At 38.3% G+C, this 22,580-nt stretch overlaps 1 protein-coding gene across 3 annotated transcripts in view; it reads left to right on the top strand.

The window, feature by feature from the left end:
• The window catches only part of ZYG11B (zyg-11 family member B, cell cycle regulator), a 77,613-nt gene that overhangs the window by 12,404 nt on the left and 42,629 nt on the right, over nucleotides 1-22,580 (top strand). For all 3 annotated transcript variants that reach the window (XM_052636621.1, XM_052636622.1, XM_052636623.1), the window contains exons 2-3: nucleotides 15,624-15,789; nucleotides 20,626-21,380. In XM_052636621.1, coding sequence (XP_052492581.1) covers nucleotides 15,624-15,789; nucleotides 20,626-21,380 — 921 coding nt within the window. The remainder of the gene's footprint in view (nucleotides 1-15,623; nucleotides 15,790-20,625; nucleotides 21,381-22,580) is intronic.

Genomic DNA, 22,580 nt, shown 5'->3' with positions numbered 1-22,580 from the left:
AATATAAGAAATAAAATTTAAAAATTAGGAAGATTAAAAGAAAGCCATAAGAAGATTAGGAAGAGCTAATGAGTATCCTTAGGAAGAAGTCTGTTCTGTATGATACTTGGAAGTGTTGCAAATCTCCTACTACATACGTACAAATGTAGCTTATTGTAATTCCCGTACTTTGGAAGAGAGATTTGTAATCAGTGCTTCAGCATTGTTGTATTGAGATGGTGGTTTTTTTTTTATTGTTACTAGTTTGTGTCTTAATTGTAAATTATCATTGACTTAACCTAGTATGTGGTTATATATATATATATATATTTGTACTAAAAGAACTTTTGACATAAAAATTTCCAGATTTAGACTGTTGACAGTGTTTTGTAACTTGAATAGGAAATGTCCATTTTTCTTGGTGAAGGAAATGTTGGTAAAATTCCCTTGTAGTGATATTGTTAATATGGTTTTGCATTGGGAACCAGGAGGGATGGATAGGCTATGAGGTTTTTTTTGCCCCACTTACGTGGATCTTAGACAAAAAGCATTTGAGAACTACTAACTTACCTTGAATTCGTAGTCTTGAGAGGGAGATGGCCATCTAAACAAGTAAAAATTATACAGTGGACAATTGAAATAGAACTGTATAGAGAATGTCATGTGATTATATCAGTTGTATTTTGGGATATGAGGAACAGCTTCATGGAGCAGTGCACATGTGTCCTGGCTCTTGTAGTGTCGGTAGGAATTTGACAGATGAGAGGAAGAGAAGGGTATTCTAAGGAGAGAGGACAGCATGTATTAAGAAAGGTAGGCATGACCGACTACCACTGGTGACATTTCTTCTCTGAACCTCAGCTTCTTCAACAAAGATAATCTCTTTTCTCCTTACTTCATAGAATCGTAATGATGATTGTTTTCGAGAGACTTGATATTTATCTATTTAAAATCATTTCTGATTGCACGGGGTCTTCGTTGTTGCACACAGGCTTTGTCTGGTCTTGGTGAGCAGGGTTACTCTAGTTGCAGCGTGCGGGCTTTTCCCTGCAGTGGCTTCTCGTCGCAGAGCACGGGCTCCAGGTGCTCAGGGGCTCAGTAGTTGTGGCTCATGGGCTCTAGAGCGCAAGCTTGGTAGTTGCAGCACATGGACTTAGTTGCCCTGCAGCATGTGGGATCGTCCCAGAATAGGGGTTGACTGGTGTCCTCTGCATTGCAAGGCAGATTCTTAACCACTGGACTACCACTGGACTACCGAAAAGACTTTATAAATCGAAGAGTTAGACAGCTGTTAAATGATGAAGGTGTGGACCTACATCTTGGCTCTTGTAGCGCGAGCTATTAGTCTCATTATTACTTTTTTTTTTTTCCTTTTCCTCATTTGAAAGCCTCCTGTGTCTCCAGGGAGGCCTGGCGTGCTGCGGCTCACGGGGTCGCAGAGTCAGACACGACTGAGCGACTGAACTGAACTGAACTGTGTCTCCCCTAGGTAGTGTCATCTCAAGACCTCTCCTAACCTCCTTTCAGTCCAGTTGTTCTTTATTTTTATTGTTCTTTTCTTTTGTTGTTCCTTCAAGGTTCTGCTTTGTGGCATCTAAAGACAGGAGCAGAAGAGAAGATATATGTTTGTATAACTAGCTTTAATAGCAGGAAAAATTCTTTAATTGTTTATGTATAACTATTTAAGCTATGATCCATGTTGTTTAGCCTCAGAACAGTGTCATAATCTATGGAATATAATCCTTCAGCCAGAAAGTCATTTAGTAAAACTCAAGAGTCTTTATTTGCAAAATTTTTGGACACCTGAATAGAACAGAGTTCACAGATATATTTCTTAAAATTTCTTTTTTATTTCCTATTTGCTTTCCTTTATATACATCATAACCGTCCCCCTGCCTTTCCCCTGAAACCTTTCTCAAGATGCCCTTCCCAACCCAGTCCATCACTGTTAGATGGTAAAACTTCAGAAATGTAAGACTTCATAGGGAAAGGGTATAGGAGCAGTGGTGAGAAGTTATATTATGACCAATTTAGGAAAAATAAAAATGTGTGTGTACATATGTATGGGTTTCCCTGGTAGCTCAGCTGGTAAAGAATCTGCCTGCAATGCAGGAGGCCCCAGTTTGATTCCAGGGTCCAGAAGATCCCTTGGAGGAGGATAGGTTACCTACTCTGGTATTCTTGGGTTTCCCTGGTGGCTCAGTTGGTAAAGAAACCACCTGCAATTCGGGAGACCTGGGTTTGATCCCTGGGTTTGGAAGATCCCCTGGAGGAGGCCATGGCAACCCACTCTAGTATTCTTGCCTGGAGAATCCCTTATGGACAGAGGAGCCTGGTGGGCTGCAGTCCATGGGGTCTCAGAGTCAGACATGACTGAGCGACTAAGTACAGCACAGCATGTATATTTTCATTCATAATTAATATAGTTTTAATTATGTATAATTAAATATAAAAGGTCTATTATAGAGTCTAATATAAAAGGTCTGTTTTTACTAGTTTGAATACATATATTGAAAAGTATGACTATCATTGATAAAATAGACACTGATTTTTGGTTATTTTGAATATTTGAAAAGTGCAAATGTGAACACAGCTCTTTTTTTCAACATTTTCACAAGTTTTTGCTTTTTTTTTTTTCTTTTATTTTTAATAACTGATACTTTTAAGGACTTCCCTCATGGTCCAGTGACTAAGACTCTGTGCTCCCAAAGCAGGGGACCAGGTTTGATCCCTGGTCAGGGAACTAGATCCCACATGCTGCAACTAAAACCCAGTCCAGTCAAATAAATAAATAAAAATAAATCTTATTTTTTTTAAAATAGTAATTTGATACATTTAGAAGACCATAGAAAACATTTATGTAAGCCATGAAACATAGTAAACGAACATCTAAAAACCAGCATCCAACTTAAGAAATAGAGGATAACCACTGCCAGTTTTTCCTCTGTGTGCCCCATTCTTCTATGCTACTTCCACCCACCCTCATTATCCTTTTTAATTTTTTTTAATTTTTATTTTATTTTATTTTTTTATCCTTTTTAATTTTAAATCTTTCCCTTGCTCTTCTCTATAGGTTTACTATAACATATTGTCTAGTTTAGAAGTAGCTATATAATCTTCTGAAATTTGCTCAGTCATGTCAGACTCTTTGCGACCCCATGAACTATACAGTGCATGGAATTCTCTAGGCCAGAATACTGGAGTGGGTAGCCGTTCCCTTCTCCAGGGGATCTTCCCAACCCAGGGATCAAACCCAGGTCTCCTGCATGCAGGCTGATTCTTTACCAGCTGAGCCACAAGGGAATCCTATGCCTGTATAGATGTTTAGTTGAAAGCTTGCTGCATATACAGTTTTTGTTTAGCTTAGATTAACTTTATTCTTGGCATTTTACTGTCTTTAACCAACAAGGATCTACTGTATGGCACATGAAACTCTGGGTTATGTGCCAGCCTGGATTGAAAGGGGGTTGGGGGGAGAATGGATACATGTATATGTATGGCTGAGTCCCTTAGCTCTTCACTTGAAACTACCACAGTATTGTTAATTGGCTATATCCAAATACGAAGTAAAAAGTTTAAAGTTTGAAAAAAAGGACAAAAACAGAAAAACTTAGCCCAAGCAAACTCAAGGGTGTTTGATTATAGCTCAAGAAAACTTGAATTCTGAACAAAAATTATTACTCTACTACTGGAAAAATTCATTTAAGAATTCACGCATATCTAAGAAGTAAAATTTTTTTCCAGAAATGAAGTTTAGAGACAAAAAATAAAAATAGTTTTGATATTGTATCCTTCTCACACATATATGTACATAACTGAAATTGAATAACTTTTCATTGTTTCATCATTTCAGAATAAAATGTGAAAAAGATACTTTAAAGACTGGGTTCTAAAAAAGACTTATTCATGAACATTATTATGTAATTATCTATGTGATTGATATAATTTGCTTGCCATTTCCCCCCTATTTTAGAATTTGTATATGTATTTTAGGGGGGAGTTTAGAAAAACTGTGAATAAGTCTCTGTGTAAATTCCTTTGTTAATATCTCTGGTTATTCTCCCCCCCCCTTTTTTAAATTTTTTCTCTTTTGTTTCTGGTAAATTCTTAGATGAGGTCCTGGATCCAGGGACTGGATGTTTTTAAAATTGTAATTAAGTCTTTTATATCCAGAGAAATTGTGACAATTTATACTTTGAGCAGCAGTATTTGAGAGGACCAATCTGGGTATACTTGATTTGAATGATTCACAATGTCAGGATTTTATCCAGTTCCAGAAAACACCATGTTAACAAAAAAAATTAAAGAGCTGTGCTGTTCTTTCAGACTGGTGTTATTTTTCCTGTTTTCCATAGGATATTTTTTCAGCCAGTGTTGAGGGACCACGTCATTCTGCCTGCTGTGCATGTGATAGTTAATTACAGGGCTTAGTTATCCTGTCTGATCACTCCTCTGGGAATTTATCTCTTCTGTGACTCAGCTGTCACCAATAGGGGGTGATATTTAAATCTGTATATTCAGCTCACTTCTTTCACAGAAGCATTTTTAGTTCCTTTTCTGTACTTGCCTAAGCAGACAGACTTTCCACAGCCATAACAAATTCCCTTGAGGAAATAAGTCTTTGCCTTGTCTTCTTTTCAGTCTTGTTAGTGAGATCATGGGAGTATTAATTCCTATTTCATTTTTTATTTTCTAACTTTTTTTGGACAATTTCAGACTTACAGAAAGTTGCAGAAATAACATGAATTCTCATATAGACATTCACCCAAATCCTCCAGATGTTAGCATTTTATCTTGTGTGCATATCTGTGCTATTTCTACACACACACACACACACACACACACACACACACACGCACGCACTTGGTTAACAACTACCTTAAATCTTGGAGTTTTTTTTTTTTCTTAAACCTCAGATTCTCTGTCTTCCACCTTTTTCCCTCCTTCATCTGACAGCACTGTATGGAATAGGAAAAATTAGAATTAAATATGTTGGTTCAAGGCCTAATTCTGCTACATTTTTAACCCAATGAACTTGGATGCATTGTTCTTTCTGATCTCCAGTATCTTCATATACAAAATAGCGTCTATTACACCAGCTCCACAAGTCTGCTGTGAGGGCCAAATACATGTCAAAAGGATTCTGTAGGAATGCTGGTCAATCCAGAGAACACTCAAGTATCTAGGAGAGTGCCAGGCATTATGCTGCTGCTGCTGCTGCTGAGTCGCTTCAGTCATGTCCGACTGTGCAACCCCAAAGACGACAGCCCACCAGGCTCTGCCATCCCTGGGATTCTCCAGGCAAGAACACTGGAGCAGGTTGCCATTTCCTTTTCCAATGCAGGAAAGTGAAAGTGAAAGTGAAGTCGCTCAGGCATGTCCGACTCTTAGCAACCCCATGAACTGCAGCCTACCAGGCTCCTCTGTCCATGGGATTTTCCAGGCATTATGCTAGGCACTGGGAATTCAGAAATCAGCATCTGTTTCCTGTTTGGTCACTTGCATCTTGTCAATTCTTCCTTCAAATTGTTTTTCACTTTGGATTTTCCCCCCCCATTTTCTTTGCTTTTGCGGTAATCCACGGCATTATCACCACTTGTGTGAGTCACTGTAACAACCAGCTGGTCCCCACGTTGTTTTTTGGCATTTATGTCAGTGCCAAACTAATAGTTGTTCCGAGGTATGGTACAGTATGGGGCTTCCCAGGTGGCTCCGTGGTAAAGAAACCACCTGCCGGTGCTGGGGCTGTGGGAGACTCAGGTTTGATCACCGAGTGGGGAAGATCCCCTGGAGGAGGAAATGGCTACCCACTCTAGTATTCTTGCGGGATAATCCCATGAACAAAGAGCCTGGTGGGGTACCATCCATGGGGTCTCAGAGTCGGACAGACGGCAGCAACTGAGCACCTGGTGTGCGCGGGTGCATGCGTGCTGCCACTTCAGTGGCGTCAGACTCTTTGCGACCCTGTGGACGGTAGCCCGCCAGGCTCCTCTGTCTATTGGATTCTCCAGGCAAGAATACTAGAGAAGATTGTCATTTCCTTCTCCAGGGGATCTTCCCGACCCAGAGATCGAACCCATGTCTCTCCCATGTTATAGTGGAAAAGATAGACTTCATAATAAGAAGATCTAGGGTTACATCTTTGCCCCACTTCTTACAAGTAGTGTGACTCTGGGCAAATCTCTTTACCACTATTCCAATTTGAACTCTTTCTCTTTTAACAGGTAAATATCAGGGAGTGTGCTGGGTGCTAAGGATATACAAAAAGGGTTAATATGTTCCTTGAACTTGAAGAGCATCCTGATCTAGTGGGGGAGACAGATACAGTCATAAATAACTATGGTGTAACAGAAATTATAAAATAAACTGGCTTTGGAGTCAGATATAAAGAGCAGCTTGTGTAGTGGTAAAAGCGCAGCCTTAACTCTGGAATCAGATTGCCTGGGGCCCAGTCCTGGCTCTGGCACCTATTAGCTGTATCATCGTGGCAGATTAATAACTCCTTAAGTTTCAGTGTCTTCATCTTCATAGAATAGGGGATACTGGTACAGTTTTAATAAGGAAATGAAATTATATATGTAATGTACTTAGCATAGTTAATTGCATATAGTACATAGCATATATGAACAAATAAAGCCCTATGATTATGATATTACAGTATAGTGGTTTAAGAGCTTGAAAATATAGGTTTGGCCTCATTTTTTAGTTGGAGTTCCAGTTTATTAACATGCTGGCTGTGTGTGTGTATATCTATATATTTTTTTCTTTAATCTAAACCTCAGTTTCCTCATTAAAATGTATATTGTAATGGTGCTTGATTCATAGGACCTAGAAATTCAAAGAGCTCATGTATCTAAAGAGCTGTGAACCAGAATCAGAGACAGTGTTTCATAAAAAGTGTGTGTGTGTGTGTGTGTGTGTGTGTGCGCGCGCGCGTGTGCGCGCGCCCGCACTATGTCACTACGATGATAGCTCTTGTAATTTTTATTCTTTCTCTGCCTTCTGCTGGCTCTTTTATCTTTCACAGTAAATTAATCTTTCTGAGCCTTAGTTTACCTATTTTGTTCAAAGCAGGTTGTTTTGAAGATTGCAAATGTATATATAAAGTTGCTGGATTGTGCCTGTCACCACACAGCTGTCATTCAGTACATAGTAGCTAATAGATAACGGTGCAAATTAATCTCCCAGGTGTTGAGTCAAATTAATTCTGCCCTGGAAATTAGGAAGGGCATCATAGAACTAGTGAGGTTTGACTGATTGCTAAATGATGTGTCAGATTTTGCCACAGAGAAGGACTCATCTAAAAAACATTTCAGAGATGTGAAAATGCTCGATACACTGCTTAGGAAGAGATGGTAAATAGTAGGTTGCATTAGGGAACATTCAGTTTAGTGTATCTAGTTAGTAACATGTTTAGAGGGAAAAGGAAACAGCAGAAAATGAGGCGGGAAAGGAAGGCTGGAGCCAGTTAGTAAAGATTTTGAATACCTTGCTGTAATGTTTATATTTTATTCTCTAGGTCTCTTTTCCAGCTTCCTACAGCAGAGGAAACTTGATTTCCTGGGAGATAGAAAAGGGATTTACTTGAAACCAGTGTTACAGATAGTAATTTCTTGGTAATTTTGTGTTTTATCTTAAAATTCATGCAGTTTTTGCCTTTTACTTAATATATTTATTTCAGTACAAAAATATTTTTATTTATTAGTTAATAACTTGGTTCCGTTTCCCCCAACCTCCCATACTCTTATCCCCTCAAATAATCTTTGAGTGTGTTTGATGTTCTAAACACACTTACCCGGGTTTCTTTCCCCTCCACCTGTGTTTACAGTGCTGTGCTTAATGCAGGGCCCCTCCGTCCAGAACCTAGTCCCCAGGGGGCCCCAGCAAATATTTAAGCTTTACCAAAAAACAAGGTAATATTTGGAAATAACAGTTAAACCATATAGCCCATTCCATTTATTTGTTTATGAAGTTCATTTATCTATTCTATAAAATTGTTTTCTTTAGTTAAAAAAAAAATGTCAAGTTAATACTGTAGTTTTAATCCCATGGCACACTCCTGCTGGGGAGCCTCTTAAAATGTGTTCCAAGCATGAGAACTATGGTTATGGATGATACGGAACCTTTGGATTTTTTTTAGAAGAGTTATAGGATAAAAGCTATGCAGTGAAGGGTTGGATTGGTCCAGATGGAGTAGAAGCCATTTCACTTAATTAAAAAGAACTTTCTCGTTTGTTCTTCCTAGAAATTTAGTCTTTGAACTGTGTGGGTTACCTTATGATCCAAACGAAATCAGACTTGACCTTCTCTCCCTCCCGCTTTTTTTCTAGTAGGAGCTTTGTTTTTGCCTTGCCTGGAGTGTGCCTAGTTGGGGAAGGGGAAAATCTCCCTGAGCAGGAATTTTCAAGAAATGAATTGTTAACAGACACCGAATTTCAGCTTCTGCTTTATCCTTTCTTTGTCCTGTGCTGCTGTTGTCTGTTTAGAAATAAAGGGAATTCCCTGGAAATCCTAGTGGTTAGAAGGAGCTTTCACTTTTCACCATAGGCCAGGTTCAATCCCCGGGTGGGGAACTCTTGCCTTGATGCAGCCAAAAAAAAAAATAATAAAATTAAAATGACTGATCTCTCAATACTTCTGTGTTAGCTAAAAATACTGGAATTTGGGGAATCACAGATGGCAGTAGAGTTTTTGGAGGAGATCTCAGATAACCTGAGTACGGTTCTAGTTTTGTCACTGGCTTGATATATATAACCTCTCTGTTGTTTTTCTTTAAATGGAGATGATTTTCCTTGTTCACATCACATAACTGCTTTCAGTATCAGGTGAGATAACAAATTTAGAATCTGCATATAAAGTTGAAAGATAGTATATTATGCTGGATAAGGGCATAGGCTCTTGGAGCTACATTTCCTGGGTCTGAATCCTGACTCTGACCCTTGCAAGCTGTGTTTCCAGACATACTGCCATTATTCTGAGTACTTTTGATCCTATTTATCTCATTGAGTCCTCACAACAACTTTATGAAGTAGGCATTATTATCTGCATTTAGTTCAGTTCAGTTCAGTCGCTCAGTCGTGTCTGACTCTGCGACCCCATGAGTCGCAGCACGCCAGGCCTCCCTGTTCATCACCAACTCCCGGAGTTCACTCAGACTCACGTCCATCGAGTCAGTGATGCCATCCAGCCATCTCATCCTCTGTCGTCCCCTTCTCCTCCTGCCCCCAATCCCTCCCAGCATCAGAGTCTTTTCCAGTGAGTCAACTTTTCGCATGAGGTGGCCAAAGTACTGGAGTTTCAGCTTTAGCATCATTCCTTCCAAAGAAATCCCAGGACTGATCTCCTTCAGAATGGACTGGTTGGATCTCCTTGCAGTCCAAGGGACTCTCAAGAGTCTTCTCCAACACCACAGTTCAAAAACATCAATTCTTCGGTGCTCAGCCTTCTTCACAGTCCAACTCTCACATCCATACATGACCACAGGAAAAACCATAGCCTTGACTAGACGGACCTTAGTCGGCAAAGTAATGTGTCTGCTTTTGAATATGCTATCTAGGTTGGTCATAACTTTTCTTCCAAGGAGTAAGCATCTTTTAATTTCATGCATTATAAGATGAGAAAACTGAGGAGCAGAAAGTTTAGATAACTTGTGAAACGTCACACAGTTAGCAAATGAAAAGTTGGGATTTGTACTCTCGTTCCAAAGCCCAGGTAATTAACTATTAGGCACATGTACTTCCCAATAGAAGAGCAGCTGACTAGAACAGTCTTTTTATGCTTACTAATAGGAATTAACGTAGAGAGAGGGTGAAGTTTTCTCTGAAAAGGAAAAATTCGTGGTGGTGAAAAAATTGTTTTTGTTTGTGAACATATTTTATCAATTGGAAGACATTTTTTAGAATGATTAATTCAGTATTCTAAATGTTCATATATTACTTCCGTAGGTTTGTTCTGTTAAAATGACTTCTAAAAATTATGTACTCAGAGAGTTCATGTCTCATCTCTGACAGTTACCCAACTTTCATTCATTTTCTTTTGTAAAATAAATAGATTATTTTGAAACTTACCAACTGAGGTCAAAGGGTAGCTTGTTTTATCTGGGTGATGAATTATAGACATTTAGAAAGATGGTACAGTGAAGAGTAGAAAAAGCAGGAAGAATTCTTACTTACAACACAGGAAGTAAGACAGAAAATGCAAAACTCTATGATGCAGAAGTTGAATTGAAGAATTACTTCCTCTGAACTTTTTCTTATGTGTTCTAGCTACCTCTGGCTGCAGAGAAGACAGAGGTATATGACCTTTGTTACAGATGGTCCTATGCCCAGGTAAAAATAAAAGGTTTATTAACATGGAAGAAAAGAAGAACAAATTTCATGGTTGGTGGCTCACATCCTCTGTTACACTGGGCCAACCATTTAACTTTTGTGAAGTCTGTTTTCTCATCTTATAAATAATATCTTTGTTGTCCACTTTACTCAGTTATTACAATATCAAATGTGTCCATGTGAAAGCACTTTGTGAACTGTAAAATGCGTAATTTAAAATAACTTTTAATTCTCGAAATCACATAGTATATAGAAAATTAGATTTATTTATATAAGATCAGTTCAGTTCAGTGCAGTTGCTCAGTCGTGTCCGACTCTTTGTGCCCCCGTGGACTGCAGCGTGCCAGGCCTCCCTATCTATCACCAACTCCTAGAGTTTACTCAAACTCTCGTCCGTTGAGTCGGTGATGCCATCCACCCATCTCATCCTCTGTCATCCCCTTCTCCCCTCCCCCAACCCCCCGCCTTCAATCTTTCTCAGCATCAGGGTCTTTTCCAATGAGTCAGTTCTTCACATCAGGTGGCCAAAGTATTGGAATTTCATCTTCAACATCAGTCCTTCCAATGAATATTCAGGACTGATTTCCTTTAGGATCGACTGTTTGAATCTCCTTGCAGTCTAAGGAACACTCAAGAATCTTCTCCAACATCACAGTTCAAAAGCATCAATTCTTCGGTGCTCAGCTTTCTTTATAGTCCAACTCTCACATCCATACATGACTATTGGAAAAACCATAGCTTTGACTAGATGGACCTTTGTTACAAAGTAATGTCTCTGCTTTTGAATATGCTATCTAGGTTGGTCATAACTTTCCTTCCAATGAGCAAGTGTCTTTTAATTTCATGGCTGCAGTCCCTATCTGCAGTGATTTTGGAACCCAAGAACATAAAGTCTGTCACTGTTTCCATTGTTTCCCCATCTATTTCCCATGAAGTGATGTGACCAGATGCCGTAATCTTAGTTTTCTGAATGTTGAAGTTTAAGCCAGCTTTTTCACTCTCCTCTTTCACTTCCATCAAGAGGCTCTTTAGTTCTTCTTCACTTTGTGCCATAAGGGTGGTGTCATCTGCATATCTGAGGTTATTGATATTTCTCCTGGCAGTCTTGATTTCAGCTTATGCTTTATCCAGCCCAGCGTTTCTCATGATGTACTCAGCATATAAGTTAAATAAGCAGGGTGACAATATACAGCCTTGACATATTCCTTTTCCTATTTGGAACCAGTCTGTTGTTCCATGTCCAGTTCTAACTGTTGCTTCCTGACCTGCATACAGATTTCTCAAGAGGCAGGTCATACCATATAAAATAACTGATAGCAATTTACCCAGAGTTAACTACTGTTAATATTTTGATGTATGTATTTCAGTTTTATATTTAAAGTTTCATAAACTAATTTTTGTGACAACTTTATTGATGTATAATTCACATACCATTCAGTTCACCCAATTGAAGTGTACCCAATTTAGTGGTTTTAATATACTAATAGTTGTGCAAATACACAATTTCAGAATATTTTCAAATATTTCAATATTTCAATTTCAAAAAGAAGCTATGTACTCATTAGCATTTTCTTCTCATTTTCCTACAACCCTTCCTCTCTGTTATCATCTCTCAGTTCAGTTCAGTTCAGTCACTCAGTCGTGTCCGACTCTTTGAGACCCCATGAATCGCAGCACGCCAGGCCTCCCTGTCCATCACCAACTCCCGGAGTTCACTCAGACTCGCGTCCATCGAGTCAGTGATGCCAGCCAGCCATCTCATCCTCTGTCATCCCCTTCTCCTCCTGCCCCCAATCCCTCCCAGCATCAGAGTCTTTTCCAATGAGTCAGCTCTTCGCATGAGGTGGCCAAAGTACTGGAGTTTCAGCTTTAGCATCGTTCCCTCCAAAGAAATCCCAGGACTGATCTCCTTCAGAATGGACTGGCTGGATCTCCTTGCAGTCCAAGGGACTCTCAAGAGTCTTCTCCAACACCACAGTTCAAAAGCATCAATTCTTCGGTGCTCAGCTTTCTTCACAGTCCAACTCTCACATCCATACATGACCACAGGAAAAACCATAGCTTCGACTAGACGGACCTTTGTTGGCAAAGTAATGTCTCTGTTTTTGAATATGCTATCTAGGTTGGTCATAACTTTTCTTCCAAGGAGTAAGCGTCTTTTAATTTCATGGCTGCAGTCACCATCTGCAGTGATTTTGGAACCCAAAACAATAAAGTCTGACACTTCCACTGTTTCCGCATCTATTTCCTATGAAGTGATGGGACCAGATGCCATGATCTTCGTTTTCTGAATGTTGAGCGTTAAGTCAACTTTTTCAGTCTCCACTTTCACTTTCATCAAGCTCCACTAATCTTTCTGTCTGTACAGATTTGCCTATTTTGGACATTGAACATAAATGGAATTCTGCATTATATGGTCTTTTGTGACTGGCTTCTTTCATTTAGTATAATGTTTTTGAGATCCATCTGTGATTCCAGAAAACAATGAAATAGTATTCCATTGTGTAAATATACCATATTTTGTTTATCCACTCATAAGTTGATATTAGGCCATTTCCACTTTTCATCTATTATGAATAAAGCTTTTGTAAACATTTATGTTCAAGTTTTGTGTAACTTACGTTTTCATTTAAGTATATGCTTAGTGGAATTGCAAGGTTATATGGCAATTGCTAGATTGTTAAAAGTTTTCAGTTTATTTATTCTTGGCTGTGCTGGGTCTTTATTGCTGTTGGGCTTTGCTGTAGTTGTGGAGAGCAGGGGCTACTCTCTAGTTGCGGTGCCTGGGCTTCTCATTAAGGTGGCTCCTCTTGTGGCAGGCTCTATGGTGCACGGCTTCAGTAGTTGTGATATGTGGGCTCAGCAGTTGAGTCTCCTGGGCTTTAGTGGGCAGGCTGAATAGTTGTGGTGCATGGGCTTCGTTGCTCTGCAGCACGTGGGATCTTCCCAGACCAGGGATTGAACCCATGTCTCCTGCACTGGCAGGAATCTTCACCACTGAGCCACCAGGGAAGCCCCTGCTAGATTGTTTTCCAAAGTGGCTGTACCATTTTACATTTCCACTTACAGGGTACGCAAGATCCAGTTTCTTCACATCTTCACCAACACTTGTTTTTATCTGTCTTTTGGTTATAGCCTTAATAGTAAGTGTGAGATATTACTTCATTGTAATTTTTATTTGCATTTTTCTGGTAACTAATGATGTTGAGTGTCTTTCATGTGACTCTTGGTCATTTGTATTTGTTTGGAGAAATGTCCGTTTAGACTTTTGCCTGTCTTTGAGTTGTCTTTTTATAATTGAGTTGTAAGAATGATTTGTATAATCTAGATACAAATCCCTTAACAGATACATGATTTGCAAATATTTTCTCCCATTTTTTGGGATTTTCTTTTCACTTTCTTGATGATGACCTTTGATGCAAAAGTCTTTTTGTTTTTATGAAGTCTAGTTTATCTGCTTTTTTCTTTGGTTGTTTGTGCTTTTGATGTCATATCTAAGAAGTCATTCACCAATTCAAAGTCAGGAAGGATTATCCCAAAGTTTTCTTCTAAGAACCTAACAGTTTTAACTTTTACCTTTGGGCCTTTGATCCATTTTGAGTTAATTTTTATATGTGCTATGAGGAAGGACCCCATGTTCATCCTTTTGCATGTAGACGTCCAGTTATCCCAGTTTTGTTTGTTGAAAAGCCTGTTTTTTTCCCCCATTGAATTGTCTTGACAGCCTTGTTTAAGTCAACTGACCATAAATATGAGAGTTTATTTCTGATCTGATCTTTCCGTTCTATCGTTGATTTATGTGTCTGTTTTTATGCCAGTACCATACTGCTTTGTTTATTGTAGCTTTATAGTAAGCTTTAAAACTGACAAGTGTGAGTCTTCCAAGTTTGTTGTTCTTTTCAGAGATTGTTTCAGTTATTCTAGGTCCATTGTATTTCCATATGAATTTTAGGTCAGTTTGTTAATTTCTGAAAAAAAAGAAGCTGGAATTTTGGTAGGGATTATACTGAATCTGTAGATCAATTTTAAAATATTATCTTCTGATCCATGAATAGGAATGAATCAGAATGAATGGATGACTTTTATCAGGTTGAGGAAGTTCTATAAACTATGTACTTTAAAAAACTTACCTTGTATTATGAATATTTTTATATTTGAGTAATATATCTTTGAATTATAATTTTTAATGGCTGCATGTTATTCAGCCATTAAAATGTCACGTGTATAGTATCAATTTCATATGATTAAGAGTTGTGTTCCTGAGTCATACTTTTTTAAGATATTTTTATTTATTTATTTGGCTGCATCAGGTCTTTGTTGTGGCAGGGGTTGAACCTGGGTTGCCTGCATTGGGAGCTCGGAGTCTTATCCACTGGACCACCAGAGAAGCCCCCCTAAGTCAGTTTTTAATTTGAAGTTACACTTTGTCAGTTACCATGTGTAGAATACTTAGATGTTACTTTTCTGAGCCAGTTGTCAGTTATGCAAAAATGAAAATAATGCTTCACTACTTAGTAAAGTAGGGGTGAGGAATGACTGAAATAATGGATAGTTTATGTTTAACTCTCAGCAGAGTCATACAGAAAGCACCTAATGGATGGTAGCTGCTATAATTATATTTTAGTTATATTACTGTTATTAGGGACCTTAAGGTGTGTTTATTTCTGTAATCAAAACCCTTATACTTAAATCTTTGTGCTTATTTGATTAGTTCTATATTCCTCAGATTGGAATAACTGGGTTAACCTTTCTCTATTTTGAGGGTAACACCTATAGCACATTCTTTCCTCCAAATAAACTGATCATATTTGAACTGTTAGGTTGGGATGGGAATTTTGTGGGAGGTCAAGTTGGAAAGTAAATTGGGGCTAGATTTTGGAAGGACTCGGGCATCATCAGTCTAACAATATAAGATTTTTTTCTTTTGTGTTCAGGCCCATGCATCCCACTGATGTCTTGAGCAGTAGAGTGTCCTGGGATGGCAATTTAGGAAGATTAATCTGCTGCGCCATCTTCCCTAACCATCCTTGACTGATTAGGATACCTTGCTGTATGTTTACATGAATACCCAATATATCCTAAACTATAGTATTTAATAGACTTTTAGTAAAAATGTGTTTCAATGTTTCTCTTCTCCTGCTTCTTGATAACATGGATCATATGTTGTATTCCCACTGCCTAACATGGTATCTTGCACATGGTAGACGCTTGAATAAAAGTACTTGTTGAGCAAGTAAATGAATCTTTTGTTCTCTACTTTTCTGAAAACTAACTTGTTGGCTTTGGTTTTCCCTTTGTTTCTTCCTGGGATCCAAGGAGGAGGCATCTCCTTATTCCTTACTTGATATCTGCTTGAATTTCCTGACTACTCACCTTGAGAAGTTCTGCTCAGCAAGACAAGATGGAACATTGTGTCTGCAGGAACCTGGAGTATTCCCACAGGAGGTGGCTGATCGGCTACTTCAGACCATGGCTTTTCATGGTAATAAATAAACAGAGGAAACAAAAATTATGCCCTTTTAATTAGCATTGGGTTTTGAAGTACTGCTGTGGCCATTTAATTATTTTCATAGCAATAACAGAAAAGCCTAATTGAGGAAAAGGAATTCATTTATTTTTGCCTACCTTGCTACTTATGGTATAATTTAAATAAGCATTTTCTTTTCTAACCTGGCAAGTCCTTTTTTGTGTTTGTTTCTTCTATTTTGTTTTATGAGAAGCTGTTCGCATGGTGAAAATAACTTCTCTCCCAAAATAGCAGTTTGGAAGTCTGCTGGTCTAAAATACCTTACAGTGTTATTTGGCAGCAAGAAAATCAATAAATGTTATAATGGAAAAATTAGTTTATGCTTTTGATCTTTGAAACAGAAATCATAGCTAATATATTACTTCTGTCTTCAAAAACAAATTCTGAAAATAAATTGTAAAAGATTTATCTGTGAAATTCTGATTATGCACAGTATATTGATAATTTTGTTACCTATGTGTAAGTTCTAAGTTGAAAGAGATTCAATCCTTTTATATATTTAGGGTATGTAAACTCTTACAAGTAAGAAATACAGTTTTTTCCACAACTATAAAATAGAATAAATATGGCAATAGTGATAATTATCATTTATTAATTGCCTCTTCCATGTAATATTAATGCCAGGCAGTTTATACTTTTCTTGAATTTTCTCAAAAACTTATAAGGTAGGTATTTTTATCCTATTCATATACAGATAAGGAAACTGAGGTTAATAAGAGTCACACTGCTAGTAAATGATAGAGTCCTGTTTCAAATGCAGATCTATTTTATTCTAAATCTGTTTTCTTTTCACTGCCACACAACCTTCCTACTCCTACATTAGAAGTATGCTTGCTCCTGGATGGCTGATAATGGTATATACACTTTTGTTGTGACTTTAAATAACAAGTCACACATACCCACACATACATTCAAATATGTTTATAGTTGTTATATTTTATTAAATATTAAATATAGGGACAATGAGGGACTTCCCAGGTGGCTCAGTGGTAAAGAATCCACCTGCCAGTGCAGGAGATGCAGGAAACTCGGTTCAGTCCCTGGGTTGGGAAGATCCTCTGGAGGAGGAAATGGCACCCACTCCAGTATTCTTGCCTGGAAAATTCCATGGACTGGGAAGCCTGGTGGGCTATAGTCCATGCCAGTCGCAAAGAGTCAGACACGACTGAGCAAGTGAACACACATATACAAATATATAAATTTATTATATATACTTAAAGTCACAGTGAAAGTATATCCCATTATCTGATGTGTGTGTGTGTGTGTGTGTGTGTGTGTGTGTGTGTGTGTCTGTAGAGAGAGAGAAACGGAAGAGAGAGCACACACAAATGCAGATAGTGCATTCGAAGGAAGGGTGGGAGGAAGAAGATGTCTGCATTCCTTGGTTTTCACTGAAGTTGCTCAAGTCTGTAGTCTCTGGATTCTTTCAACCTACTGAAGGAATGAGGGTAAATTTCAATAGGTACTATTCACATTTAAGTTAAAGATCCCTTACAAATGAGATTTAAAAGATTATGCTAGTGCTACCATTTCTTTCTGGTCTCAATTTAATGATTACACTTAGCAAGTTCAGTTTAAATATTTCTACATATAACTCGTCTTGTAAATCAAAAGAGTAAATGTTAACTGAAGTTTTAACTTCCCCAGATTCCTTTCGAAATATAACTATTGTTGATTAATAATAGCAGCTAACATTTGTTGAATGCTTATTATATACCGGGCACTGGTGAATGCTTTATATGAATAAAATAATGAAAGTAGTTTTTAAGTACATATAACTAAATAATCGGAGAAGGCAATGGCACCCTACTCCAGTACTCTTGCCTGGAAAATCCCATGGATGGAGGAGCCTGGTGGGCTGCCGTCTATGGGGTCACACAGAGTTGGACACGACTGAAGCGACTTAGCGTTAGCAACTAAATAATTGTCTTCCAGAGTATGTCTTTGGAAAGCTAGATGCTTGATCAGAATGTGTTTTCTACCAGTTTTCTTCAAACTGAGTTCAAATGAGGAAAGTGAGGGTCGAGAGAAACAGTGTGCTGCCCCATTTGTGTTTCTGCCAGGTGATTACCTGTCTTATTCATCACATGCACAAATTATTTAATCTCTTTATAAAAATCATATCCACCTTCAAATAGTCAGGAGTGGATACTGCTAATAATACTGCAAAAGAAAAACCTCTGGACTGCTAGGGAATTCCTTATGAATGCTTTCAAAATTGCTAATATAAGCCTTCTAATAGTGCAATGATTTTAGAAAATAATTTATTTTAAAAATTTTACTTATTTACTCAATTCAAAGGATTAATGATATTGGTAGCAGTCCTTATTAAAATAAGCCTGATACTAAAGAGTTTTACTTACTTGATTCTATAATTCTCTTGTCATACTCTTTGCTCACTGTATCTGTTATCTCAGTGCTAAAAATTTTCCAGGAAATGTGTGTATAAGATCTAGTAATCAGAATAAGAATTTTACCATCTAAAAAGATAATGTCGTTTAACTGTTATTAATATAATATCTAACTATTAACTATTAAGAATGTAATGTCAAGTATGAATATTGTAGTGCTGTAGTCATCCATGGACAGGTCTTATGTGAACATAAGTTCTCATTTCTTTGGGATACATGCCCAGGAGTGCTACTGTTGGGTCCTATTGTAGTTGCACGTTTAGGTTTTTAAAAATTGCCACACTGTTTACAGAATGGCTATGCCATTTTACACTCTTACCAATATAAGACTGACTCAGTTTCTCTGCATACTTGCCAGCATTTGGTGTTACTACTATTTTTTAATTTGAGCCATTTTAATAGGTGTGTGTAATGATTTCTTCAAATACTTTTTCAACCCTGCCCTATTTCTCCACTCTTTCTGTGACAAATAGCTGTGTTCAAATATTTTTTAAGTCTTTTTTTTTTTCCCCTGTTCTTTAGATTTGGGTAATTTCTATTGTTTAAAAAATCTTTTAGTTCACTAATTCTTTCCTTTGTTCCTTTTATTCTGTTGTTGAACGCAACCATTATTGTATTTTTCAATTCTAAAATTTTCCTTTGGTTCTTCTTTATAACTTCTGCTTCTTTTTGAGGCTTTCTGTTTTCCATTTGTTTCAAGCTTGTTTGTAATTGCACACTTAAGCATTTTTATGATGGCTCCTTTAAGACCTTCATCAAATAATTTTAACTTTTCTGATTTTTTAGTGTTGACATCTATAGTGCTTTTTTCACTTTGAGATCTTACTGGTCCTTTGTATGATGAGTGAGTTTTTATTGAAATCTGGACATTTTGGATATTGTGTTAGGAGACTTTGTGTCTCTGCCACCACTCTAGCAGTGTGGAGGCACTGCCTTGTTATTGCCAGACTGGGGTAAATGTTCTTGTTCCCCACTTGACTTCTGTTGACACCTGAGACTTAGTGCTTCTGATTACTCATTACTGCTATGCAGGAGATTGGTGTTCTCCCCACTAGTTCGCTACTGATAACCTCTCTAGCTGAGAGCCGTGTGAGTACTTCATTTCTCTTCTTCATTTGGCCTCCACTGACAGCATGTTGTAGGGAGGTGACCTCATTACTTACTGTTAGGCAGTGATGAAGTTTCAACTCTCCTCTAGGCTTCCTTTGATACCACCCCAGCTCGGAAAGGGAGAAGCACCTGATTACTACCAGATGGACGTGGAAGTCCTGGCTCCATGCTCGGCCTTCTCCTAACACTTCTCTGTGGGGAGACTGTGGCAACTAGTTATAGCAGGAGTGAAAGTCTAGGTTCCCCTCTTGGCATTTGCTGGTGTGGATGAGGGTGAGGTTTTTGTTTATGTCTCCAACACCCTCATCCACACCAGCAAATGTGGTGAGATAAAGTCATCACTTTACTTCAGTCAAACACCAGAGACCTAATGAGGAGCCAGGACACCAATCTCCTGCATAGCCATAAAGAGGAGTGCTAAGTCTCAGGGTCAGCAGAAGTCAAGTGGGGAGCAAGAACATTTACCCTTGCTAGGCTGCCCTTTTCCTGGTGCTTTGGCCGGAGTGAGCAGATTTTGTGGCCCTGGCCGGGGAGGGGCTGTTTTTGTTTGTGCTTATTGGTATTTCCCAATTATGGTACAGGGAAAAAAAACCAGGAACTCCACCGTGTTGGTCTTTGTGTCCCAAGATCTCTAGCTGGCCTGCTTTCTTCTCTTGACCTTTCAATGATCTAAGCCTTACTCCTTGTCTCTTCCCACTTCCATATGTAAATCTTCAGAAATCGACCATGTTCTCTTCTCACTCATATATAGGTTTTCCCCTGTATTCTTCTTAAATTCCCCTCACCTTCCTTCTCCGTCTTTGAATTGTTCCTTCATGTTTGAAAAGACCTTCTCAAGTATCACCTCTTCTATGGAGTCTTTTTCAGATCTCCAGGCATGGTAAATTACTTCCTTTTCTTTGCTTTCATGATACTTTTGTACTTGGATCTGGTATACCTTTGGCTAGAACTGGGCATGTAGCCCTATCTAAATCCAAGGGTAGGTTGGAAAAGGTGTCCAGTAATGGGAGGAGAACCAGATATTAGTGAATATCAGTAATGCCTAACACAGTCCTGATTCTGCCACGTACTATTTCTGTGCTCTTGGAAGACCACTTTTTTGAACCCCAGTTTACTCATCTATAAATTGTAGACAATCACATTCTTAACTCACTGAATTGTTATGTTTATTAAATGAAATACTGTTACTTCGAAAGTGTAAAGTATGCTGGAAATTTTAGCTATCCTTTAACCATTTTTTGAAGTTAAAGTACTGCTTATTTTTCCCTAGGTCTCCTGAATGATGCAACTGTAGGTATTTTTAGGGGCAACCAGATGCGCTTAAAACGAGCTTGCATTCGCAAAGCCAAGATCTCTGCTGTTGCTTTCCGGAAAGCCTTCTGCCACCACAAGTTAGTGGAACTTGATGCCACAGGTGTGAATGCTGACATCACAATTACAGACATCATCAGTGGGCTTGGCAGTAACAAATGGATCCAGCAAAATCTCCAGTGCCTCGTGCTGAACTCATTAACTCTCTCTCTTGAAGATCCTTATGAGCGGTGCTTTAGCCGACTTTCTGGCCTTCGAGCATTAAGCATCACCAATGTTCTCTTTTACAATGAAGACCTGGCTGAAGTTGCCTCATTGCCAAGATTAGAGAGCCTGGATATTTCCAACACCTCGATCACAGACATCACGGCTCTGCTGGCCTGCAAAGACCGACTCAAGTCTCTAACCATGCATCACTTGAAATGTTTAAAAATGACAACTACCCAGATACTGGATGTTGTTCGAGAACTAAGACATCTGAATCATCTTGATATTTCAGATGATAAACAGTTTACATCGGACATAGCTCTTCGATTATTAGAACAAAAGGACATCCTGCCCAACCTCGTCTCCTTGGATGTTTCTGGGAGGAAGCATGTGACAGACAAAGCTGTTGAAGCTTTTATTCAGCAACGGCCCAGCATGCAGTTTGTAGGTTTGCTGGCCACTGATGCTGGCTACTCTGAATTCCTCACAGGCGAAGGACATTTGAAGGTTAGATTTAAAAAATATATTCCTTTGTCCAATGTTTGACCAATGCTGACCAATGTTTAGTTTGCATAAGACTCCATTAAGGTGAATGTCTAATAATATATAGATCGTATTCATGAAACATGACATTATATAGTAGAAAGGCCTTGCTTTAGAGTCTGAATTAATATTCCAGATTATTTGCTTCATGGCCCAGAGCAAGCTATGATGTAACTTTTCAGTTTACATTTATTTATAAAATAGATATGACTCTTACCTGCAAAATTATTCTGAAGATTAATAATTATATATGTAAAGTGCAAGTCATGTTGTAGGCCCTGGATAAATGATAGTTTTCGTGATGATAATGTTTAGGTATTTTGAACCACTTAAACATATCATATCTAAAGGATCACTTCAAAGAAACTAGGGGTGCTCCTTTGTAGAAAAGAGTAATGGGAGAGTAAGTTCTCCAGTTCAGTTCAGTCGCTCAGTTGTGTCGGACTCTTTGTGACCCCATGAATTGCAGCACGCCAGGCCTCCCTGTCCATCACCAACTCCTGGAGTTCACTCAAACTCACGTCCATCGAGTCAGTGATGCCATCCAGCCATCTCATCTTCTGTCGTCCCGTTTTCCTCCTACCCCTAATCCCTCCCAGGATCAGAGTTCTCCAAGAAGATCTCTATTGTAAAAATGGTAAAATCCTGCTCTTCTTAAGGTTTCTCATGCGTAATGGCTTAAATTTCATTTGGGGAACATCTACTGAACTTGGTACAACTTGAGATTAAAAGATAAAAAAGATACAGGATTTGCTTCCAAGGAGCCTGATAGTAGTAGTAAGTAGTAATGTTATGATCACAAACAACTCTAAAGCCAGGGATCAGTATAGTTGCTGTAGGAAAGTAGGAGAAACTTTTTCTCACTGGAGAATTTTGGTCTTGATGGAAGATGGTATCTGAATCAGACCTTGAAGGATAGAACTGTAACAGGTTTAAGGACAACTAGTATTTTTCTAACATACATTGTATCCTATAAATGCTTTATATTGTATATGGTAATATCTATAGATTGATATTAACTCCACTTTATAGATGAGAAACATAGACATTATGATTTACTGTTAGTTAGAACCAGTGTTTGGATCTACATTTGTCAAATTTCAGAGCCCCATTTTTTTTCCTCTACTACTTACATCAAACCACTTAAGTTGAAGCATCATTTGA

Source organism: Budorcas taxicolor, chromosome 3, assembly GCF_023091745.1.
Source record: "Budorcas taxicolor isolate Tak-1 chromosome 3, Takin1.1, whole genome shotgun sequence".
In the NCBI taxonomy this organism is placed as follows: domain Eukaryota; kingdom Metazoa; phylum Chordata; class Mammalia; order Artiodactyla; family Bovidae; genus Budorcas; species Budorcas taxicolor.
Note: the sequence above shows the minus strand (reverse complement) of the source record. Positions and strands in the feature narration are given on the sequence as shown.